We start from the raw sequence: 21,600 nt of genomic DNA, 5'->3' as shown, positions 1-21,600 counted from the left end.
AATTTACTACCACCATCATCGGGGACTGAAGAAGCGATCTGGATGTCTTTCGTATGACGAATGAAGGTGTTTTCTTGATGTATGAGTTAACTCTTTATATCTCTCGATATATATATATATATATATATATATACATACACATGTGCAGATGCGTAAGCAAAGCACATGTCGTGTGCAATGATGGTACACTTTTTAAAAGAGGAAGGAATTATTTCCAATTTTTCATAACAGCCCCTCATCCGCCCATGTGATTAAAACTTTATTAACAAGTTTATTATTACAAGTTCAATGCTCCTAACATTATTTAGCAGCAATGAACTGGGGTACTATCGTGGTATACCACCACTACATTATCGCGATGGAAGACATCCGAATCTTAGGTCGGGAGCCTAATAATATCCACATGGCCACGCGCCAAACATAAAGGTCGGGAGCCTAATAATATCCCACATGGCCACGCGCCAAACATAAAGGTCGGGAGCCTAATAATATCCCAAACGGCCACGCGCCAAACATAAAGGCCGGGAGCCTAATAATATCCCAAACGGCCACGCGCCAAACATAAAGGTCGGGAGCCTAATAATATCCCAAACGGCCACGCGCCAACGTAGGTTGGGCACACCTCATAATTTGCCCGAGGATGGGAACCTTGTAATACATCCACTTTTAGTTGATATGTTTTTGCAGGTTCGACTACGAGTTGCACAAGCACCTATGACATTATTATTATTATCTGGCCGTTTGTGCCTCCATTATTATTTTGAAAACAAGTTGGGATAGTCATCCTGTGTAGAAGAGGCCCTTGTGGGCCAGTCATTATCATTATATTATAGCTCATAAGCCGCAACTCGCGCATGCTTCATTATTTTATAGCTCGTAAGTCGCCTCGCGCGCAAGCTTCATTATTTTTATAGCTCGTAAGTCGCCTCGCGCGCAAGCTTCATTATTTTATAGCTCGTAAGTCGCCTCGCGCGCAAGCTTCATTATTTTTATAGCTCGTAAGCTGCCTCGCGCGCAAGTTGCATTACATTATTATCGAGATGCGCACTCTATCTTTTATCAGGCCCCGCGCCACTATTGTTATGATGCATGCCAGTGCACCATTATTATCATAAGGATCACAACATGTCACCATCATGGAGAAAACCTCTTAAAACTCAAAGACAACAAAGACAAGGCCGAAGAAAGGGGGAAAAAACCGCCTCATATCCTAACACACCTTATGAAGTCCAGCGCTCCACCTAAACGCTTGCACGCCTAGGAGCAACACTGGACTTGGGGGGCTTGTAGGGGTATGGTATTAAACCCGGCTTACGACCTTAATTTATTATGTCTGGCTTATTTTATTATATGGACTAATACAATATTATTGGGCTGAGGGGGTTTTGTGGAGGTAACCCTAACTGGGTTAGGCCCATTAGGGTACCATGATGGTGGCCATGAGGCTCCCTATATAAGGAGGTCTCTACCTCCTTATTAAGGGTTGTTGTTGTCCTCAATAAGAGCCACCACCATAACCATTTTTGTGTCTGTAAACAAGAGATCCTCGAGATTTCTTAGCAGTCACCTCCACACCCCCATATTTCTATGGCAGGTCTCGAACTACCGGAGAAGAAGATGAAGTCGTGGTTCGTTTATCTCGAACACCGAGGAACATCGTCTTGGATCAGGTCAGATTCATTTCATGTTTCTTCATTAAGGTCACTAGAATTTTAGTATTCTTGCTATATGTTTTTTATTTCGTTTTATTTGTTATAATTCTCAACGTTAAAACTGGGTCAGGCTGGAAATATACTTCTTGATACTAATGGAGATATAAAGCTTGGGGACTTCGGTGTGTCGGCTTGTGTGTTTGATAGCGGTGATAGAAAACGCTCTAGAAATACATTTGTAGGAACTCCTTGCTGGTTAGTACATGCTCAACTAGCTTTTTACAAAATTTTATTGGTGAAAGGCATGTAAGCGAACTGCAAACCAAACGTTCGATGAACCATTCGGTAGAAAGTTCGCTTATAATAAATGAACGAACATGAACATAATTTTTTGTTCATTTAATAAACGAACATGACATGTCTCGTTTCGTTCATTTATGTTTGTGAACGTTCGTTTATGCTTGTTCATTTACGTTAATTTATGTTCATTAGTTTGCACGTGCTTAAGTTTGTTCGTTTATATATTCAGTTAAATTTTGTAGACCCACTACAATTCAGTCTGGTTTTATTAATTTCTTAGGCTTGACATATTGATGTTCACACTATTTTTATTGGTGTTCGCTCGGTTATGTTCATGAACAGTTCATTTTTGTGTTCGGACACACTCATTTTGTGTTCGAACATCAACAAGAAAACCATGTTCGTTTTCTTGTTTGTGTTCGACCGCTTGTTCGGTTAAAGTTAAACAAACGAACACGAACTTGTCCTGTACGTTCAGTTCGGTTTACGAACTTAGTCAGGGGGGGGAGGTTGTCATCGTCACTTACGATTTTTGATTCTAATATATACAGGATGGCACCAGAGGTGTTGCAGCCAGGAAGTGGATATGACTTTAAGTGAGTATAGATAATATAATTATCTTTTTATTAACATGTTATCGTTGAAGTATACATGTTTGATATTTTGCAAAAATTATTACAATTTCGTATCAAAACATCATAATCATCATATACAGGGCTGACATTTGGTCATTTGGAATCACTGCACTGGAGTTGGCTCATGGCCATGCCCCTTTTTCAAACTACCCTCCAATGAAGGTTAGTAACTTAATAAAATATTGAATATATTCACACCTGTTATTAGTTTTGTGTTTCTTCAACTATTTTGTTGCTTTCATGTCTCAGGTTCTCTTGATGACCATACAAAACGCACCCCCTGGACTTGATTAGGTTTTCTAAGGTGTCATGTTTTTACATAAAACGAGAAATTGAGATGGAAATGAATTGGTAACTAATGAATTTCAGTTTTTAACAGTCTTTTAAAGAGTTGGTTGCTATGTGCTTGGTCAAAGATCAAACAAAAAGACCAACTGCTGAGAAGTTGTTAAAACACGTGTTTTTTAAACAAGCTAAACCACCCGAGCTCTCTGTGAAGAAACTATTTGCTGACTTACCGCCACTGTGGCATCGTGTGAAAGATCTCCAGGTATGCAATCCTAACTTAACTGGCCCATGTATCTTAAAAAAAATAATAACTCTGAAATACGTGCAGACAGATTAAAGATGCTGCACAACTAGCTCTGAAGAAGATGCCCTCAGCCATATCACACAGATTCGTTGGATGAGAAATCGAAAGCGAATTTAGTACAAATAAAAGGACGGTTTTCTGTAACATCCGAAGATCTTGATTTTGTAAAGGTAAACTGCATTTTGCAAACAACTATTTATTATTATTATTTTTTTAATCCAATTCTTTAATTATGTAACTTAGGAGGCATCATTGAGAAAGTCTGCTAGTTGGATACTTGATTCAAATAAAACGGTTGGTAATCGAGTCATAACATATTTTTTTAGCTTCATAAACTTATGTGATGCTGAAATCTTAATTAACTGCTCGACAGCCGACACCTAAAGATATTAATAGCAGCTCTGTACATAACATTTTACCGGCATCAGTACTCAAAAACCTTTTTCAACAGACAACACTTCAACAGGTAAAATACAGAATTACAAATATAAAATTAATGATGTTTCTAGTAAATGAATCTCGCGTGTTTTGTTTCACAGGATCTTATCTTAAATTTGGTTAATAGCTTACAACTATCTGATGTGTCAGAGGGTGAGTTAACATGATAATATATTAATATCTTCATTGTATCTTATTGTTTAACGAGTTTTGGATTAATTTTTTGTTTTTTAATTTTGTTTCAGCTTCTCAAAACCGGAAGTTGCTGCCGTTACCTCGCACCTCTGAGAATAATGGATACGTATGTATTTTCACATAATTACTAAACACATATATACATTTATTTGGTAATTTTGTTACATTTCAATCTTTCAGGTTGAAGTTTCGGATAGAGAGCGTTTGCTGCTTACCAAGGTTTCCGAGTTACAATCCAGGTTATTGAATACATTCCGCGTTAAATTCAATCAAAAGTCAAATTATTATTATTATTATTTTGACTTTTCATTCGTATACAGGTTAACAAGCTTGACTGAGGAGTTGACCACTGAAAAGTTAAAATATTTACAAGTGAGTCGGTTTAGATTTTGTATTTCCTTTAATTATATTATTATAATTACACGAGACGTTAAATCGGTTAATGTTTTCAGTTACAAGAGCGAGTTGAAGCTATTACCAGTAATGCTGATGCTTGATAGTGCTATCCTCGCGGCGTGATGTATATTATGGTAAATTAACGTATTCTTAACTTTTTAGAAAATTAAATAAGTGTTGAATATATGAATATATTCTAATTGCAACTGCAATTGATAGTGGTGCTTGCAATCAAGAAAATTGGATGATCTTCCTCAACTTGTGTATTAATAAGTTTTTGTTTGAAGAATTCCCGAACTTTAAACGCCAAAGTCTGGGTCGTGGGAAAGCTATTTTTTTGATTCGTTTTTCATACAAAGAGATCGGTTTGCAGCTCGTTTATAGATTATATTGTTATGTTTCGGGCCTTTACAAATCTTTATTTTTATACTATTTATTTTAGTGTCAGTGCCATAATGAACTTAACATACCCCAACCAAATAATGTCGCTATGCCGCCGCAAAGTGGCAAGTTTTCATGGGGTGGTCCAATAAGTTTTTTTTTTTTCGGAACAACTAATTCTTTTATTTCATATTTCGTTATATGTCTTAACTGTGATTAGAATCCATAACAATTTGATTGTAAGACATATACTTTTGCCAATACCTACTAGACAAGCTAGTTGTTATCCCAATATAAGTAAAATAAACAAGTATAAATTACCAAAAGCTAAGTATTTATATTTAATGGGTTTGGATCAAATACAAATTAAATTAATGTGCTAAACGTGATAATCAAGTATTATATATACAAGTAAAGTAATTATGCAATTACATCTTACATAATTACTCTACTTGTATATATCATTACTTGATTCTCACGTTTAACACATTAATTTCATTTGTACGTTAACGTTCCACTATATTTAATAATCCCATAATCAGATAATTACAATCAAACTTACCTTTATATAAACATTCATTAATTAATAATTAATAATTAATAGTCACAAGTTGCATTCGAATATTATCACGTGAAACGCACACACTTATACTATTATACCACCTAATCCTTCAACCTTTACTCACGCCACCGTCAGCCACCGTCAACCGCCGTCGTCGTTATCTTCTCCGGCCGGAAATGAGCTCACTCTCTATCACTCCGTTCACCACCGCCCGTAAGCTTCCACAGCTCGAACAACACGTATACTCACTTTCACTTCATCATCACTTCCATAAACACGTTAACCAGGTCATCTCATCTCTCTTTTCTAATTATTATTATTATTATTACGGAGTATTATTATTATCGATGACGTCATCGTTGGATTTTAATTTAAAACAGAAGAGGAGAATTGGGTGTACGGCGGTGATACCTTACGACGCGCCGTTTGTGATTGCAATGGGCGCGTGTGTGTTAAACTCGCTGGTGTTTCCGTTACCTATGGGACCGAATGATGATGAGGAAAGTAGTTCGGTTATTGATTCCGCGGATGCGAGGTTTGCGGTTATGGGGATTATTAGCTTCATACCTTATTTTAATTGGATGGTGAGATTAATTATGAATCATTAATCTATCTGATTGATATGGTTAATAAACGAGCCGAGCTGAGCCCGAGCTCGGCTCGTTTCGAGCTCCTTCTTTATATGTTTAAGAAAACTTTAAGGAGCCTGAGCTCGACTAAGCGGTAATAAGCAGTCGTTTTGTTTAAGAGAGCTCGAGCTCATCTCATTTTGAGCTTTTTTTTATATATATTTGAGAAAACTTTAAGGTGCCTGAGCTTGACCAGGCAGTAAGCAGAGCTCGGTTTGTTTCGATTTAAGAGAGCTCGAGCTCGAGCTCGAGCTCGGCTCATTTCAAGCTGTTTTTTATATATATTTGAGAGAACTTTTAAGGTGTCTGAGCTCGACTAAGCAGTAATAAGCAGAGCTCGGCTCATTTTGATTTAAGAGAGCTCGAGCTCAGTTCCTTTCGAGCTCCTTTTTTATATATTTGAGAAAACTTTTAAGGAGTCTGAGCTTGACTAAGCAGTACTAAGCAGAGCTCGGCTCGTTTTGACTTACGAGAGCTCGAGCTCGGGCTCGGCTTATTTCGAGCTCTTTTTAAATATGAATGCGGCGTAAGCGAGCTGAGCCCGAGCTCTGCTGGTTTCGAGTCTAAAGCTCGAGTTTATCTCATTTTGTTTATTATTTGTTAACTAAGTTAAATATGTTTTTAATTTTAGCTTGACTCTAGCTCGGGTTTGCGGTGTGAAATTAATACATAGAAGTCCAAAAGTGTAAAAGCTAGGGGTGTAAACGAGCTTGAGTTGGCTCTTCGGTTGTCTTTTAAGCTCGGGCTTGACTCGTTTATTATATATTTATTAATAAATAGTTTAAATACGCTTTTAATTATTTTTATATATTTTGAGAAAACTTTAAATGACCCTAAGCTTGGCTTGTGCTCGGCTCGAGTGGGTATTGTAAAACTAGTACATAGGCGTCTAAAATAGGTAAAACTTAAAAACACACCAGTGGTTCGTAAAGGCTCTCCGAGCTAAACGAGTTTCCCATACAAGGCTTGTTTTGAGCTTTTTATCAATCTGTGCTCGAGTAGCTCGCGAGCGACTTGGCTCGTTTGCACTCGTAGTAAAAACTTAAAAATACACTACGCCTGTTAAGGCTCGAGAGTCGAGAGCCAAAGCGACCTTCCCATAAAAATACATTAGGCTTGTTAAGGCTCGACGAGCCAAAACGACCTTCGCGCGGGCTCGATAAGGTTCAAAAATGTAAAAATTTACTAGGCTCATTAAGGCTTGACAAGCATGAAATATCTTCCCATACAAGGCAAGAGCTTGGGCTCGATAACTAGATTAGCTTTATTTGAGGCTCAAGCTCTGCTCAATTTGTTTCGAGCTTTTTATCGATCCGAACTTGAGTAGCTCATGAGCAGCTCGGCTCGTTTGCACTAAGATCGGTTTTGCTGATTAATTGTGGTTTACTGTATTATGTAGAGTTGGGTGTTTGCTTGGATGGATACAGGGGATAGACGTTACGCTGTATACGCCATAGTTTACTTAGCTCCTTACTTAAGGTTTCCAAAACTATATTACACTTGTGCATATTCATAATTTTCAAATTCTGACATGATCACTGGCTGTTATTGCAGGTCAAACTTGTCAATTTCACCTGATGATAGCTGGTTGCCAATTGCCAGCATTCTTCTCTGCATTCTTCACATTCAGGTAATATAATCGCTCATCACATCCAACTGACCAATTGTGTATTGAGTTGTTAATGTGACTACATTGTACATCATTGGCAGTTGGAAGCCAGCATCAAGAACGGAGATATTCAGAACTTTCCGTTACTGGGTGGGAAGAAAGATAATAGAATCTCGGAACAGGTACTACTTACAAGTTAAATCTGATAATATATTGCAAAGCTCGGTTATGGTTATGATCATGGATTCACGGGTGTAACGGTTTTGGTTTATTAGGAGACGAGAAAAGATGAACAAAACCTACCTTCTGCAAATGACGAACTGAGAAATAAGCTTAGGAATTGGGGAATCCCTAAAAAACGCACTCGACAAGTTGACCATTTGGATGAAGAACAAGAGGAAGATAAAGCGGAATAGGTGATTTCATCCATACTAAAATGGTTTTGAATTTAAGTCTCAGTTTGATTCATCAATGCATTAATTAGACACATAACTCTTCAAAGCTCAAACCGGCAAATTGTTTAAATACCACAAATGTAGTCATTTTACTATTGCATATATGATGCCACATATCTAGTTTGACTCGTATACCTGACTTTAATCCGTTAGTCTTGGCTGAAACATATCATATGTGAAACACCATTCGTGTGTCACGTTGATCTGTTTAATTCAATCTTTGAGTTGGCTACTTAAGTCAGTAAGTTTAGACACCGAGTATTGCCTTAAATAACCGCTTAAAACACTTACAGAAAAAGGTTGCTTACAGTTACCTTTGCGAGTTTCTTTCGATCTGCTGTCGGTTTCTTTCATAGCCGGCGCCACCAATGTCAACTGACCTAAAAAAAACAGTTTCTGTACTAAAAAAATTAAGGGTGTGTGGTTTGGCGGTTCGGTGTGGTTTTTGGCTAAAACCAAACCGAAAACCATAACTTTGGTTTTTGGAGTTTTTGGAGTTTTTGAAACCGTTCGGTTTCGGTATTTTCGGTTCCAGTTTTCCGGATTTCGTTTCGGTTCGGTTTCGGTTTTTTTCGGTTTTTGCCATTTTAGCTTGAAAATTTTAGGCCAAAAAAAAGTTGACAAAAAATAATGAATTTAGGTTTTAAATAATTTTGTTAATTGTAAAATAATAGGCTATTATACATTTGATCAAAAATATTGGAGCTACATATTTATTAAATTCTTATAAATTACTTAATATAAAATATATAAAAACAAAAATTTAGGAATTCGGTTCGATTCGGTTTTTTTGGTTTTTTTTACATGCAAAACCAAAACCAAAACGTTAGTGCGGATTTTACAAAAACATAAAACCAAACCAGCGGTTTTTGTTTCGGTTTGGATTTTTCTATCTTTTCAGTTTCAGATTGTTTTTTTCGGTTTTGTTGCACACCCCTAAAAAAATCAAAGATTCCAGCATATGACAATGTTGTATCCAGAATCTTGTGACATGTTTTGGTGAATGTACAAACTCAATCCCAGAAAGCCATATGGTCTCTATTATAAACAAATATGCTTTGTTACATTTTAGTTCTTGTTTCAAGTGGAAATGGACTCAAAATCCCCATCTTATAACATATATCTAAACCAGCAGCAACTAAAAGAAAGATTATAACATTCTCATAAACACAAACCGCACCGCTTAACGCATCCATCGACGATTGCCCATCCAATGTAGCAACTCCTACATCATAAATTCAACATTTTAGGTGTATATGTATAGTTTAATTTGATCATTTGAAGGCTAGTAAATGTTAAAATGCAAAAACGTTAAATACCTTTGACAATGCCAAAGCCGCAGAAGCTCCGGTTTTGAGATGAAAATCATCCACATCTCTTCGAATAATATAACGGTAAGTTGCACCGTACAATGCACAGGTGACTATGATGATTGCAGTTGAAACTGTTAGATCGTACGTGTCGATAACATGAGTTAATGAAATGGGTAAGCTTGCTAAGGTGCCAACCATGGCGGATATGCATGCAGCTTTTACAGATTCCAGTTTTTCCTTCATGGGATTTGTTTCGGTTTCTCGAATCTCAGTTTCCGATACTTGTTTCCGAAGTCGTGCAATCTTCAATGGAAACCAACATATGTTATGGTCCTTATGGAGCCAGCTATACACACACCGTTTTAAACGGCCATCTGGATTGAGGCCAGGTGACCGCTTTGACCAAAAGATTTCAAAGTTTGACCGTAACGGCCGCTCTGACTAATAATTTTAAGAGTTTGACTATGGTCAACGGCCATCCGGATATTGTTCAAATGGGGTTTTGAGTTTTGACCAATAATTTAAAAAGTTTGACTTTTTCGGTCAAAACGGCATTTCGAGTGTTTTGTGGACGGTCGTTCGAGTTAAATAAAGAAGAAAACTCAAAACTTACCTCAGATTCAAGCTGGTTGATGTATTCCATCGTCTTCCTGGCTTCGGTTTCTTGTTTCTTGATTTCGGTCGATTCATTTTTCGGTTTGGCTTTATCGAATTCATCTAATAGAACCCGACCGACACCGTTTTTACGGGCTTTCAAGTTTTTTGTATCACTAACACCATTGATATTAATGGGCTTGCTGCATTTGATGGCCAATGAAGGATATGAAAGAGGGTTCAATGTTGAGTGAAATGGAGTATTTGCAGCAGCGATGGGAGTGAGTGTGGTTGCCATGTTATGTGGATAAGTGACTTGCTATTTTATGGTGGTTAGCCAATTGGTGAAGACAAATTTGCATTATTTTCTTTTATATTTTATTTGTTTTATTATTGGGTTAATATATTAATATAAAAGTAAATTATATGACTTGTTATTTTCCTTGAAAGAAAAAGTTTTATTGCTTTTAAACCAAAATCATTTTGATCATCAAATAAAATTGGGATATAATTTAAATAAAATTTCTTTAAATTTAACAAACTTTGTTAATAAATTCTAAATAAATAATAATATGCCAGGTTAGTCAAAACGATTTGGCGATATCTGTGTTTTTTATACAACTTTTGCATGACTAGTCGCCATTTCAGCTAAAATTTACTTGCTTTTCTATGCAACTTTCCTTTTGAGTTGACGTTTTGACAACATACTTATAAGCCTAGTTGGGGTTTTAGAGATCGCCAAATGGTTGGAGATCTCCCACTTTGTGTAACAAACCAAGGTTTTGTCCCTTGTGGTGTACGGCCAGAGATTATGCCTCCATATAAAATATTTTCATTTTTGTGTATCTGGTCGCGTACGTTGTAGAAATCTGTTATATAAAAACACGTATTATACAATTACCACACTAAATTTTTAGTGCATATGAGACACAAAATGAGAGACAAAAATAATAAATAAGTCGAGCTCAAGCTTGAAAATCTAATAACGAGCCAATCTCTCTTTGTAAGTTAAATAACACGAGCTTAAGCCTAGTCAACTCAGGCTTAGGCTCATGCTCAACTCAGCTCGTTTACACTAGAGGTGCACAAATTGGTTTTTCAAATACCCAGGTTCGGGTATGGAACCATGTATTGAAAAATCGGGTATTGGCAATACTGGTTCGGGTCCAGGTATTGTCTCTAAAAACCGTACCCTATGTATCGGGTTCGGGTCGGGTATAGAACCGGGTATTCTAAAACTGGGTATTTGGATACCCTATTTTCGGGTTTTGAAAAAAAAACCTGTTTTTGGGTTTTTTTGGGGTTTTTTTTCTAGGTATTTTTTGGGTATAAATTGAATTTATTAAGAAATTGAATTTTTTGGAGTATTCTGGGGTATTTTTTAGGTTTTTTTTGGGGAAATTTCGGGTATTTGAAAAACCCAATTTTAGGTATTTATAAAACCCGGTTCCGGTTTTCGGGTATTACCAGGTATAAATCGGGTACAGGTTTTGATACTGACATGCATACCATATCTATCCATACCCTACGGGTAGGGTCGAGTACGAGTTCGGCCCAGATATAGAAACACCGTTCCGGGTATTTTTCTCGGATACGGTTCCACCGTAACTCCATAAGTCATCTTATAATTCACATAGCAAATAATAAATAAATTCAAAACATGTTTACCCTCTCTACAAAACTATTATTCTCTCCTAATAAACTCTTCATTTCCAACAAATCCTTCACATTCTCACTAATGGCCGCCACTACATTCTCCACAAACTCACCTTCTAAACGGGTCGGAACCCACAACGGAAGCTTCCACTGTGACGAAGCACTCGGGTGCTTCATGATACGCCTCACCAACAAGTTTTCCGGAGCTGAAATTGTTCGAACAAGAGACTCTCAGGTATGCACACCAAGTGTTTGATAAAATGCCCAACTGGAAAAAAATGTGTTTTAGTTAAAAAATTGAGTTTTTGATGGAAATTGGGTGTTGGGTATTGTTGGGTTTCAGGTGTTGGAGGGTCTTGATGCTGTTCTTGATGTGGGTGGAGTGTATGACCCGAGTCGGGATCGGTATGATCATCATCAGAAGGGGTTTGATGAGGTGTTTGGACATGGGTTTACTACTAAGCTTAGTAGTGCTGGTCTTGTTTACAAGGTACTTAATATAAAGTTGTTAATTCGTTCGTTGGTTTACGATTAAGTTCTGGTTCGTGTACGTTCGTTAATATATTTGTTTGAATATTTTTGGTCATTTACAACTTAGTTTAATTTTAATAAAACTTTAGGCCCAACACATTGTTCTTCACATTACTTTTAACAGGTTTTAGTTTAGTTTTATTCGTTCGTCTGTGTTAAGCTATGTTCGTGAACCGTTTGTTTATGCTTTTAACGGATGAACATGAAAATAGACATGGACTGATGGACATGGTCATTTTGTTAATGAACGGATGTGAATAAGAAAACCATGTTCGGTTAATTACTCGTGTTTAATTGTTTGTTCGGTAAGAGTTAAGCAAAAGAACATTAACATTCTCTGTTTATGTTCGTTCGGTTTAGTTCAGTTATATACCTTCATCTATGTTTGTTTACGTTGTTTAACGTATTCATTTTAAGTATTTTTGGCCAATTACAATTTAGTTTAGTTTTAGTAAATTTTTAGGCCAAACACATTGTTCTTTAGTCTTTACATTACTTTTAACAGGTTTTAGTTTAGTTATGCCCGTTTACGTTCATGAACAGTTCGTTTATACCGTTAACGAATGAACATGAACATGCTTGTTTTCTTTGTGAACAGACACTAACAAGAAAACTGATAGGAACCTGGTTCGGGTCTATACCCATAATAGTAAACGGGTCAAGTCACATATTCAAGTTCCCGCCTAAACAATATAAATTAAAAGAATATAATGGAGGGAAAGTAGTGGGGAAGTTTTTATTAGTTTCTAGTAACCGTTTTAAGATTAGTATTAATTGCTTTGTTTTTCCTTTGTAAGATATGGATGTTTATGTTTATCAAAATTAGGGTTCTTTAACCTTGTAATTGGAGATCCAGCCTATCTCGAATGTGGCTATTATCTTAATTTTAGTACTTTAGTTTTCCGGTTTCTATTAAAAACACTGTTTGTTTAGTTGTCCGTGTTCGATCGTTTGTTCGGTTAGAGTTGAACACATGAGCACTAACATGCTCTATTCATGTTCGTTTGGTTTTGGTTCCGTTATAGTTGTTTGCCTTCTTTGTTTACGTCCGTGAACCGTTAGTTTACACTGTTGAAGTTCGAATGTAAATAACCATGAACATGATGATTTTATTAATGAATGGATATGAAAAAGAAAACCATGTTTGTTTAATTGCCCGTGTTTGGTCGTTGGTTAGGTTAGAGTTAAACAAACGAACACTAACATGCTCTATTCCTGTTCGTTCGGTTTTACTTCAGGTATTCAGTTATATTCATTTATCTATGGGTGTTTACGTTTGTGAATTTTCACGTTCGTTTATACTGTTAAAGTACGAACGCCAACGGACATGAACATGCTCATTTCCGTAATGAACGCACATGAACAAGAAAACCCTGTTCGTCTAATTGCTCGTGTTAGATCGTTTGTTCAGTTAGAGTTAAACAAACGAACATGAACATGCTTTATATTTGTTCGTTCGGTTCGTTTACAAACCTAGCAAGTGTCTAATATGTGGTTTTCTTTTATAGCATTTTGGAACAGAGATAATTGCAAAAGAGCTTCAAGTTGATGAAGGTCATCCGGATGTGACTCGGTTATATTTAGCCATTTATAAAAGCTTCATGGAGGTAAATCGGTGAAGATTATATTACAATTATTTGTTTTTTTTTTCTGCTATTTTTTCTCAAAAACTAGTCTTTGTTTTCTTGTGAAACAGGCAATCGATGCAACTGATAATGGAATAAGTCGATACGACACCGATCAACCTCCAAAATACGTCAACAATACTCACTTGTCAGCAAGAGTTGGAAGGCTCAATTTGGATTGGACCGATCCCGACCAGTCTTCTGAGAAGGAAAACGCAGCCTTCCAACGTGCAATGGCTCTAGCCGGCACTGAGTTTTTAGAAGTAAGTTTTAACTTTTAATATAAAGTTAGTTTCTAGTTGGTTAGATCTAACTTGTGGTGTACACAGAGTGTTCGGTTTCATGTAAAGTCATGGCTCCCGGCTCGCTCAATTGTCATGGAATGTCTTGCAGCAAGAACTAATATTGACCCTAGTGGAGAAATCATGGTTTTGGATAGATTTTGCCCTGTAAGTTTTATAACTTAATTAGTGATTCATATATATATATATATATATAGGGACAGGTTCAAGAGGGAACTCAAAAAAAGTGGGGAACTTGGGAACTCTTCATTTTACATGTAAAATACTAAAAAAATTAATTTTCCATATAAAAATACATTTTTACATAATCTTTTTTAGAGCTTTTTATATATAAACACATGGCCTTTTTTCAAAAAAAAAAAAATTTCAAAATTTCAGTTTAAAAAACGTATTTTTTTTTTTACAAAATTTGTTTTTTCATTGGAATGTCTTCTACATGTGTTTATAAGCAAAAAAGTCTTAAAAAGTTTATGTTAAACTAATTTTTTTCATGTGAAATCGAGCTTTATATTGTTTTTTTACATGTAAAATGAAGAGTTCCCCAGTTCCCCACTTTTTTTGAGTTCCCTCTTGAACCTGTCCCTATATATATATATACACACACACACACACTTTCCCCTGTTTTGCTGCTGATTTAATTTGATTTTCGTGTTGACAGTGGAAGCTTCACTTATTTGAGCTAGAACAGGAGCTGAAAATCGAACCATCTATCAAATATGTTCTTTACCAGGTATTTGTATATTTGTTGTTAACAACCGTGAAACATTTTTATAATAATATAATAATAATTATTATTTTTTTGTAACGATAGGATGAAAGGAGTAAAAGCTGGAGGGTGCAGGCGATGGCAAAATCGCCTGATAGCTTTGAGAGCCGCAAGGCTCTTCCAGCTCAATGGAGAGGTTTAAGAGATGATGATTTGTCCAAGGAAGCTGGGATCCCAGGATGTGTTTTTGTGCATATGAGCGGCTTTATTGGCGGCAATCAAACCTATGAGGGTGCACTTGCTATGGCCAAAGGTAGCCTAAAGCTTTAAGCTGTGTGACAATTACAAACTAGTCTCATTTTCTGATTTTGTGTATCATGACAATAACTCTACTTAAACCCCTATTTTTGTTTGAACATATTGGTGTTCAAACTTTGTGAGATTTAACGACATCATCGTTTTTCATGAATCAACCTCGTATATTCACGTCACTTGTTTTTAAATATTTACATGTTCACTATTGAAGTTTGTCACCATCATCGGTTTGTTTTGGTAACTTTGACCCATGTGGCTAGTTATCTTTATTCAAGTAGTATTACATATCTAGTTTGTGCAGTAAGTTATTGCTTTAGTAGTGGGTAGTATATATACTTTTTTTGTTGATGTTTTATAGACAACTTTATGTGTCAAGTGTATGTTAAAATCATCTTTGTTTTCTACATGCAAATATTTGATTATCTCACTTGAGTTAACAGTCACAAGAAGTAGTTTCAACATGTTCTTTAGTATCTTTCTTAATTCTTTTCCTTAATATCAATCTGTTTAGTATGAAGTAGCTAGTTTTTCCGAAACCGTATAGGCTTATTGATAATGTAATAAACAAGCTCGAGCTCGAGCTTCACATATTGAGTTCAAGCTTGAAAAACTACTCACGAGTTTAACACGAGCTCCAGAGATAGAACTCTATACGTGCTGTGCTTGAGTCCTCTTAATTTAAAACGAGTCGAGCTCGAGCCTTACTGAGCTTGGACATGGCTCGGCTTGGCTCGTCTACATCCCTAACTTGAACTTAGCATAATTTTAAAACTATAATTAACCATACTTAATTCTTTAAAAGTATTGTAATTGTAATTATTTTAAGACAAACTTTCTTTTTGAATGACGGTATTATATTTTCAACGTATGCTAGCAACAACTACACCCAGAAAACAAGAGTCTTAGCTTACAAGCATAAAACGTCGAACTTACACTATCTAATCCAATCTACTTTGATTTTCTTCGACATGTGTTTATGCCACGCCATTCACATAAAAACTAAGACCATGTGTAGTGGTGAAGGAGTATAACGCCCCCACCTCCACTCAATTGTCTTGAACAAATTTTGTATGAGAGTGGTGAATTAGTGACACTATGCACTAAACGCCTAATCCAAATTCCTCTTCCTCCCCCCCAAGCCCCTTATAGCGTCTCGGGAGGCGGTGTTTGGGGTGTTTTCCCCTTCAAATGTGTGCCAACACGTTTGGTCAAGTTGTATTTGTTTAAGGCTTAGGATCCTCATACACCAGTATGGATTCTCACACACCATCTTTTTGCCTATACGGCTCGTATAGGGCTATACGGGCCGTATAACATCTGAGTTGTGTCAGACGTTCTTAGTCATTGGTTTTGGTGCCTCGTATAGTCCTATACGGACCGTATAAACATTTTTTTAAATTAAATAATTTAGACACTTTTATAATGTGTTTTGTTATCCTTATTCTGTGAGGTGGTAGAGAGCGTGTATATACACTGCCTTACGAGGTTATATTTACATAAAAACTTACACGATGAGTAAATATTGAAATATTGAATTATACAATATGATAAATTAAATTTAAATTTACTTAACATACTTGGCTAAGAGCATTCTCATTCAATCTCTTATCTTAAAATCCAAAATTACACTAAAAAATCCATCTATTTTTTTATCTCTTTTACAGTTAAATAATATTTTTTTATGCCTTTATCTTTTCCAATTCTCTTTCTTTCACTCACAACGACTTTCAAAATATATTAAAAAATTATATGACATAAAAAGTAACTTTTCAAATATAGTAATATACATAACAATCACTGTATTTATCTCTTCTCCACTCACAACACTCTAAACCATTCCCTACATTATAAAAAATCCACTCACATATTTTGATGGATCAGATGTGAATGTTGTACCCAGAAAATCTTCGTTTAAGATTATATTATAACCTTTTTCTACAAAAGCTTTCTATACGGTCGTATAGCCGTATACAACCTGTATAGGTTTTGTGGTGTACCACATGCTATACGAGCAGGTAAATACCTATACAACTTATATAAGTCTATACGATCATATAATTGCAAAGAAAACTGTTTTTCCCCCTTCGTATACTTGTTAGTCTTTCGTATAAGGTATTTCGGTATTCCCTTGTTGGCCTATACGAGCTGTATATGCAAATTTCAAATGTACACTGTCACTTGCCACTCAAAACACCTACACTACTGCTTTATAGATCCAAATGTAACAACACAACAAGGTGCATCATCACAACAGTAGTCTTCAATGGCAACTCTTTCATTCTCATCTTCATCACTCCACTCCAAACCCCAAATCACACCACCAAACTCAAAACCCACTTCACATCCTTTATTTCAAACCCTAATTAACCTCCACAAAACCCCCAATTTCAACTTTCTAATCACTCACAAACCCTCAATAACACCAATCAAATCATCCACCACCACCATTTCAACCACCACACAAACCCTAAAGTCACGCCTCCAAAATGGTGAAACACTGTACGGGATGTTCTTACTATCATTCTCTCCCACTCTCGCCGAGATTGCTGCTCTCTCCGGCTACGATTTCGTCGTCGTTGATATGGAACACGGCCCCGGTGGGATCCCTGAAGCTTTGTCGTGTCTTCACGCGCTTGCGGCGGCGCGTACGCCGGCGATTATTAGGTTGCCGGATACGGATCCGGCGTGGGCCAAAAAGGCCCTTGATCTTGGGCCCCAAGGTAAAGTTTTAACTCTTCTTAAGTTTAAATGTATATTGTTAGTTACGAAGTTACTATGGGGTACTTGGGTCGGTTTAGTTCGGTTGGGTTTTGGGTTAGAATCGAATCAAAATCCGAAATGTGGTTTTTTTTTAGTTTTTAAAAAATGTTCGGTATCGGTTTTTTCAATCTGGGTTCGGTAGGGTTTTGGTTTTCGGTTAAAACAAAAAATGACGGTTTTATTATTATTATTATTATTATTATTATTATTATTATTATTATTATTATTATTATTTTGTTTGGGTTTCGGTTTTAGGTTAAAACACGAAATGCCGGTTTTTTCGTTTTTGAAAACCGTCCGGTTTCGGTTGAAAACCAAACCAAACCAAACCAAAAACTGAAATGCCAGTCGTTTAGTTTTTGAAAAGTGTTCGGTTTCGATTTTTTGGGTTCGATTTGGTTTTACAATTTCGGTAGATTAGAAAAAAGTTGGCTAAAATTAATGAATTTGGGCATAAAGTTTTTAGATAAAACTTAACTGATTATTATACATTTGGGCTAAAATTAGTGATTTTGGCCGAAATGTCTGTTATTTGGTTTTTGGTTTGGGTTCGGTTTTGTGTTAATGATACGTGTAAATGTGTATTGAACTATTAATAATTTGTTAATACTAGATAGAGGGTTAAATTGCGGTAAAGTTTTAATTTTTTTTAAGTTTGTGTTATTGATGATTGCTAATGTTAATGTTAATCAAGGTTTAAAAAGGCGGAAACGAGCCTCGAGGCGTTTTCTGTTAGACTCTAGAGGCGTAAGCCTCGAGGCGGACCGAGGCGTAAGCCTCGAAACATAATTAAAAAAAATATATAATCTATAAAAATCACACTTTTAATATTAAAAAATAAAAAATGTATATATAATCTAAATAAATAATGTTAGTTTTATAAATTTTATGTAAAAGTTTATAAGTTTGTGGATCGAATATAAACTAGTGAACATAAACGGGCTAAATGTTAAGATACACACACTAATTTTACACTTTTTATGTAAAAATTTACAACTTTTAGAGACTAAATGTAAATTTTTGTTAGATAGAAGGTTAAATTTTAAAATACCAATACTTTATTAAACCTAAAAGGCTAAAACGCTTCTTCACGCAGCTTCTACTTATTCCTGCAGCCACTCTTTTTAATTTCGGTAGGTTTCCGGCGCCGGAATCAGCCGTCGGAAGTCGAGAAGTGCCTTGTAGCTCTATTAATAATTTAATACCATATTCAACAAAAAAAAAGTCCAAGAAATAAATTTTTTTGGCATATTTTACAACTTCTAGTGAGGCTTAAGCCTCACTGCCTCGCCTCGCCGCCTCACCGCCTCGGACCGCCTCACAAAGGTCGAGGCTTAGGTTCCAGTATACCCTTATGAGGCTAAGCCTCTAAGGCGTTTTTCTACCGAGGCTGCCGAGGCGTAAGCCTCGAGGCGCGCCTCGGAACGCCTTTTTAAACCATGATGTTAATTAGGGGCTTTTAGTCTAGGGGTGTACAAGGGTCGGGTCGGTTCGGTTTTGGTATAAACCGAACCACAAACTGAAATGTAGTTTTTTTTTAGTTTTTGAAAAGTGTGCGGTTTTGGTTCTTGGTTCGGGTTTGACTAGTAAGTGTTTGTGCTACTGATGTGTGTAAATGTGGATTGGATTGTATTGGAAATAATTGTTAGTTAGGAAGTTACTCGGGTGTGCTTGGAGCGTGTTGGTTCAGTTGGGTTTTTGGGTAGAATCGAACCAAACCCAAACCAAATAACAGACTCCTTCCAGACTTTTTAAGTTTACCAAACCCAAACCAAATAACCTAAAAAGGCCCTTGATCTTGGGCCCCAAGGTAAAGTTAAAGGCTTTTTAAGTTTGTATGTTAATGATGCGTGTAAAAGTTTAAATGTGTATTGTATTGTATTGTATTGAATATTGATAATTGTTAGTTACGAAGTTGCTAGGGTGTGTGCATAGGTCGGGTCGGGTTGGTTTGGTTTGGTTTTGGGTTAAAACTGAACCAAAAACCGAAATGTAGGTTTTTTTTAGTTTCTGAAGGTTTAGGGGAACGGGTTCGGCCTAACCCGTACAAAATTTTGTTTTAGTGTTATATATTAGTGTATTTTGACATTGAACCCGTTATTAACCCAAATCTAAGTGGTTAACAATTGGTCATCCGTCCCTCGAAATTTTCTGAACCCATAGGAAAAATTTTTGGCTACGCCACTCAGCCACTGGTTTTGGGTTAAAATAAGAAATATCGGTTTTTTCGTTCCATGGAAAACTGTTTTGGGTTTTTTTGGTTTGAGTTTGATTCGGGTTTCGGTTTTGGGTTAAAGCCGAACCAAAAACTGAAATGCCAGTTCTTAGTTTTTGAAAACGTTCGTGTTTCAGTTTTACTATTTTGGCTTGAAAATTTTGGGGAAGAAAACGTTGGCGAAAAATTAATGATTGAATTTGGATCTAAATTTATTTTGTTAGTAATTAATCTATTAGTAAATTTTTTAGAATTTTAAAAAAAATCTATAAGTTCGGTTTGATGTTTTCGGTTTTAGTTGCATGCTAAACTGAAACTAAAATTGAACTGAAAGTTCGGCTTTTAAAAAAGCTTAAAACCAAACCGTTGGTTTTTGTTTCAATTCGTTTTTTTTGTTTTAGTTACACCCAAAACTGAAACTAAACTGTTGGTTTTTGTTACGGTTCAGTTTTTTCGGTTTTAGTTACACCCAAACCCGAAGTTTTTTATGAAAACATAAAACCAAACTGTTGGGTTTGTTTCGGTTTGGTTATTTCAATTTCATACACGCCCGTAGGTTTTACAAGACAGAGTGTTATCCCGTAACATACTTGACTCATATTTAGATAAAACTAATATTTACTAATTATATTGTGTCTAATAAGGTATCATGTTCCCGATGATCGAGAGCCAGAAAATGGCGAAAAAGGCCGTCTCCTATTGTAAATTCCCGCCAAACGGAGTTCTCGGCTCTGCACACACCGTCGTTCGTGCTTCCGATTACGGAATCGACAACGGATATTTAAGTAACTACGAAGACGAGTTACTAATCATGTGCCAGGTGGAATCCGAAGAGGGAGTGAAGAAAATCGACGAGATCGCAGCCGTTGATGGGGTCGACTGCGTGCAAATGGGCCCGTTGGATTTGAGCGCGAGCATGGGGTATTTATGGGACCCGGGGAATAAGAAAGTGAAGGAGATGTTAAGGACGGCGGAGAAGGGGGTGTTGAAGACGATGGGGAAGGAAAGTGGAGCGTATCTGTCTGGGTTCGCGATGCCACATGACAAGCCGGAAGACATGAGGTCACGCGGGTATCACATGATCTCCGGGACGGTCGATATAGGGTTGTTTAGGAGTGCTTGTGTGGAAGATGTGAAGAAGTTTAAGATGGAATCAATGGTGTGTAATGAAGAAGAAGATAATAATGATAAAGATAGTGATGAGAAGTATTGGAGTGAGTAATTTTATGTTGTAGTGTTTCTTTGTTTTGTTAACATTAATAAGTAAAATGCAACATTTGGGTTGTCATTAAGATTCACTGGCTCTGCATTGTTGTATCTCACAAATAAAGAAGGTTTACTTTGATTTTAACAGCTTTGTAAATAACTGTAAGAAAATTAGTTTTAACCAATTTTACAATTTTGGGGTAACATGCATAGAAACAACATGCTTGACTGTTTTCTATTTTTATCTGATTTTAGTTAGACTTGGGCATAAAACCTGGTTCTGTACTCGACCTGGAACCGGGGACTTGATGTATCTGACCCACGGGTACAAACCATGTTTCAGTTCCCTAGAGAAACTGTACACACGACACACCCAGGAATAGTTCCACCTTAGAAATCGCCCGCTAGTTGGACGATGGGGTAGGGAGTAGGGACTATCGATTAATCGGTTTGGAATTTATAAGTAAATTTTCAAATATTATAAATTCCAAATTTATGTATAAATTTTGAACGCTTTTTGGTAAATCGGGATT

General features: G+C 36.3%; 5 protein-coding genes across 5 annotated transcripts; 4 read left to right on the top strand and 1 right to left on the bottom strand.

Annotated features, from left to right (window-relative positions):
- Window positions 1-1,758: 1,758 nt before the first annotated feature.
- Window positions 1,759-4,603, top strand: LOC143529555 (uncharacterized; the record flags this gene model as incomplete). The annotated part of the gene is made up of 11 exons (XM_077025326.1): window positions 1,759-1,907; window positions 2,504-2,548; window positions 2,668-2,749; window positions 2,837-2,875; window positions 3,553-3,645; window positions 3,719-3,770; window positions 3,863-3,918; window positions 3,993-4,051; window positions 4,133-4,184; window positions 4,265-4,342; window positions 4,428-4,603. Coding segments are annotated over 10 exons (672 nt in total), but the record flags the coding sequence as incomplete, so codon positions are not given.
- Window positions 4,604-5,285: 682 nt separating this feature from the next.
- LOC143529506 (uncharacterized) lies at window positions 5,286-7,898 on the top strand. The gene is made up of 6 exons (XM_077025284.1): window positions 5,286-5,438; window positions 5,532-5,735; window positions 7,180-7,259; window positions 7,335-7,410; window positions 7,491-7,571; window positions 7,665-7,898. Exons 1-6 carry the CDS (start codon window positions 5,328-5,330, stop codon window positions 7,803-7,805), a joined length of 693 nt encoding a protein of 230 aa, XP_076881399.1. The 5' UTR covers window positions 5,286-5,327; the 3' UTR covers window positions 7,806-7,898.
- Window positions 7,899-8,811: 913 nt separating this feature from the next.
- Window positions 8,812-10,066, bottom strand: LOC143529505 (uncharacterized). The gene is made up of 3 exons (XM_077025283.1): window positions 9,771-10,066; window positions 9,164-9,460; window positions 8,812-9,069 (listed from the first exon to the last, which is right to left on the bottom strand). The coding sequence occupies exons 1-3, from the start codon at window positions 10,047-10,049 to the stop codon at window positions 9,028-9,030; spliced, it is 618 nt and encodes a 205-aa protein (XP_076881398.1). The 5' UTR covers window positions 10,050-10,066; the 3' UTR covers window positions 8,812-9,027.
- Window positions 10,067-11,403: 1,337 nt separating this feature from the next.
- LOC143529540 (uncharacterized) lies at window positions 11,404-14,906 on the top strand. Its single transcript, XM_077025312.1, has 7 exons — window positions 11,404-11,642; window positions 11,751-11,897; window positions 13,447-13,545; window positions 13,635-13,826; window positions 13,893-14,012; window positions 14,524-14,595; window positions 14,677-14,906. The coding sequence occupies exons 1-7, from the start codon at window positions 11,412-11,414 to the stop codon at window positions 14,899-14,901; spliced, it is 1,086 nt and encodes a 361-aa protein (XP_076881427.1). The 5' UTR covers window positions 11,404-11,411; the 3' UTR covers window positions 14,902-14,906.
- Window positions 14,907-17,149: 2,243 nt separating this feature from the next.
- LOC143529541 (uncharacterized) lies at window positions 17,150-21,182 on the top strand. Its single transcript, XM_077025313.1, has 2 exons — window positions 17,150-17,606; window positions 20,506-21,182. Exons 1-2 carry the CDS (start codon window positions 17,150-17,152, stop codon window positions 21,081-21,083), a joined length of 1,035 nt encoding a protein of 344 aa, XP_076881428.1. The 3' UTR covers window positions 21,084-21,182.
- Window positions 21,183-21,600: the final 418 nt, after the last annotated feature.

This window comes from Bidens hawaiensis, unplaced genomic scaffold, assembly GCF_021521415.1.
Source record: "Bidens hawaiensis isolate Kalapana, Puna unplaced genomic scaffold, B.hawaiensis_p1.1 tig00008566_1, whole genome shotgun sequence".
Lineage (NCBI taxonomy): Eukaryota > Viridiplantae > Streptophyta > Magnoliopsida > Asterales > Asteraceae > Bidens > Bidens hawaiensis.
This window is presented reverse-complemented; position numbering and strand designations above follow the sequence as displayed.

What these genes read in the sequence shown, in the direction of transcription:
- LOC143529506 (XM_077025284.1), top strand. Translation starts at nt 5,328, where the DNA reads ATGAGCTCACTCTCTATCACTCCGTTCACCACCGCCCGTAAGCTTCCA. An exon ending in TCCATAAACACGTTAACCAG is followed by an intron (nt 5,439 to 5,531) that starts GTCATCTCATCT and finishes AATTTAAAACAG; the next exon opens with AAGAGGAGAATTGGGTGTAC. An exon ending in TACTTAGCTCCTTACTTAAG is followed by an intron (nt 7,260 to 7,334) that starts GTTTCCAAAACT and finishes CTGTTATTGCAG; the next exon opens with GTCAAACTTGTCAATTTCAC.
- LOC143529505 (XM_077025283.1), bottom strand. Translation starts at nt 10,049, where the DNA reads ATGGCAACCACACTCACTCCCATCGCTGCTGCAAATACTCCATTTCAC. An exon ending in TCAACCAGCTTGAATCTGAG is followed by an intron (nt 9,461 to 9,770) that starts GTAAGTTTTGAG and finishes TTTCCATTGAAG; the next exon opens with ATTGCACGACTTCGGAAACA. An exon ending in CGGCTTTGGCATTGTCAAAG is followed by an intron (nt 9,070 to 9,163) that starts GTATTTAACGTT and finishes TTTATGATGTAG; the next exon opens with GAGTTGCTACATTGGATGGG.
- LOC143529540 (XM_077025312.1), top strand. Translation starts at nt 11,412, where the DNA reads ATGTTTACCCTCTCTACAAAACTATTATTCTCTCCTAATAAACTCTTC. An exon ending in TTCGAACAAGAGACTCTCAG is followed by an intron (nt 11,643 to 11,750) that starts GTATGCACACCA and finishes GTTGGGTTTCAG; the next exon opens with GTGTTGGAGGGTCTTGATGC. An exon ending in CCGGCACTGAGTTTTTAGAA is followed by an intron (nt 13,827 to 13,892) that starts GTAAGTTTTAAC and finishes TGGTGTACACAG; the next exon opens with AGTGTTCGGTTTCATGTAAA.
- LOC143529541 (XM_077025313.1), top strand. Translation starts at nt 17,150, where the DNA reads ATGGCAACTCTTTCATTCTCATCTTCATCACTCCACTCCAAACCCCAA. An exon ending in CCTTGATCTTGGGCCCCAAG is followed by an intron (nt 17,607 to 20,505) that starts GTAAAGTTTTAA and finishes GTGTCTAATAAG; the next exon opens with GTATCATGTTCCCGATGATC.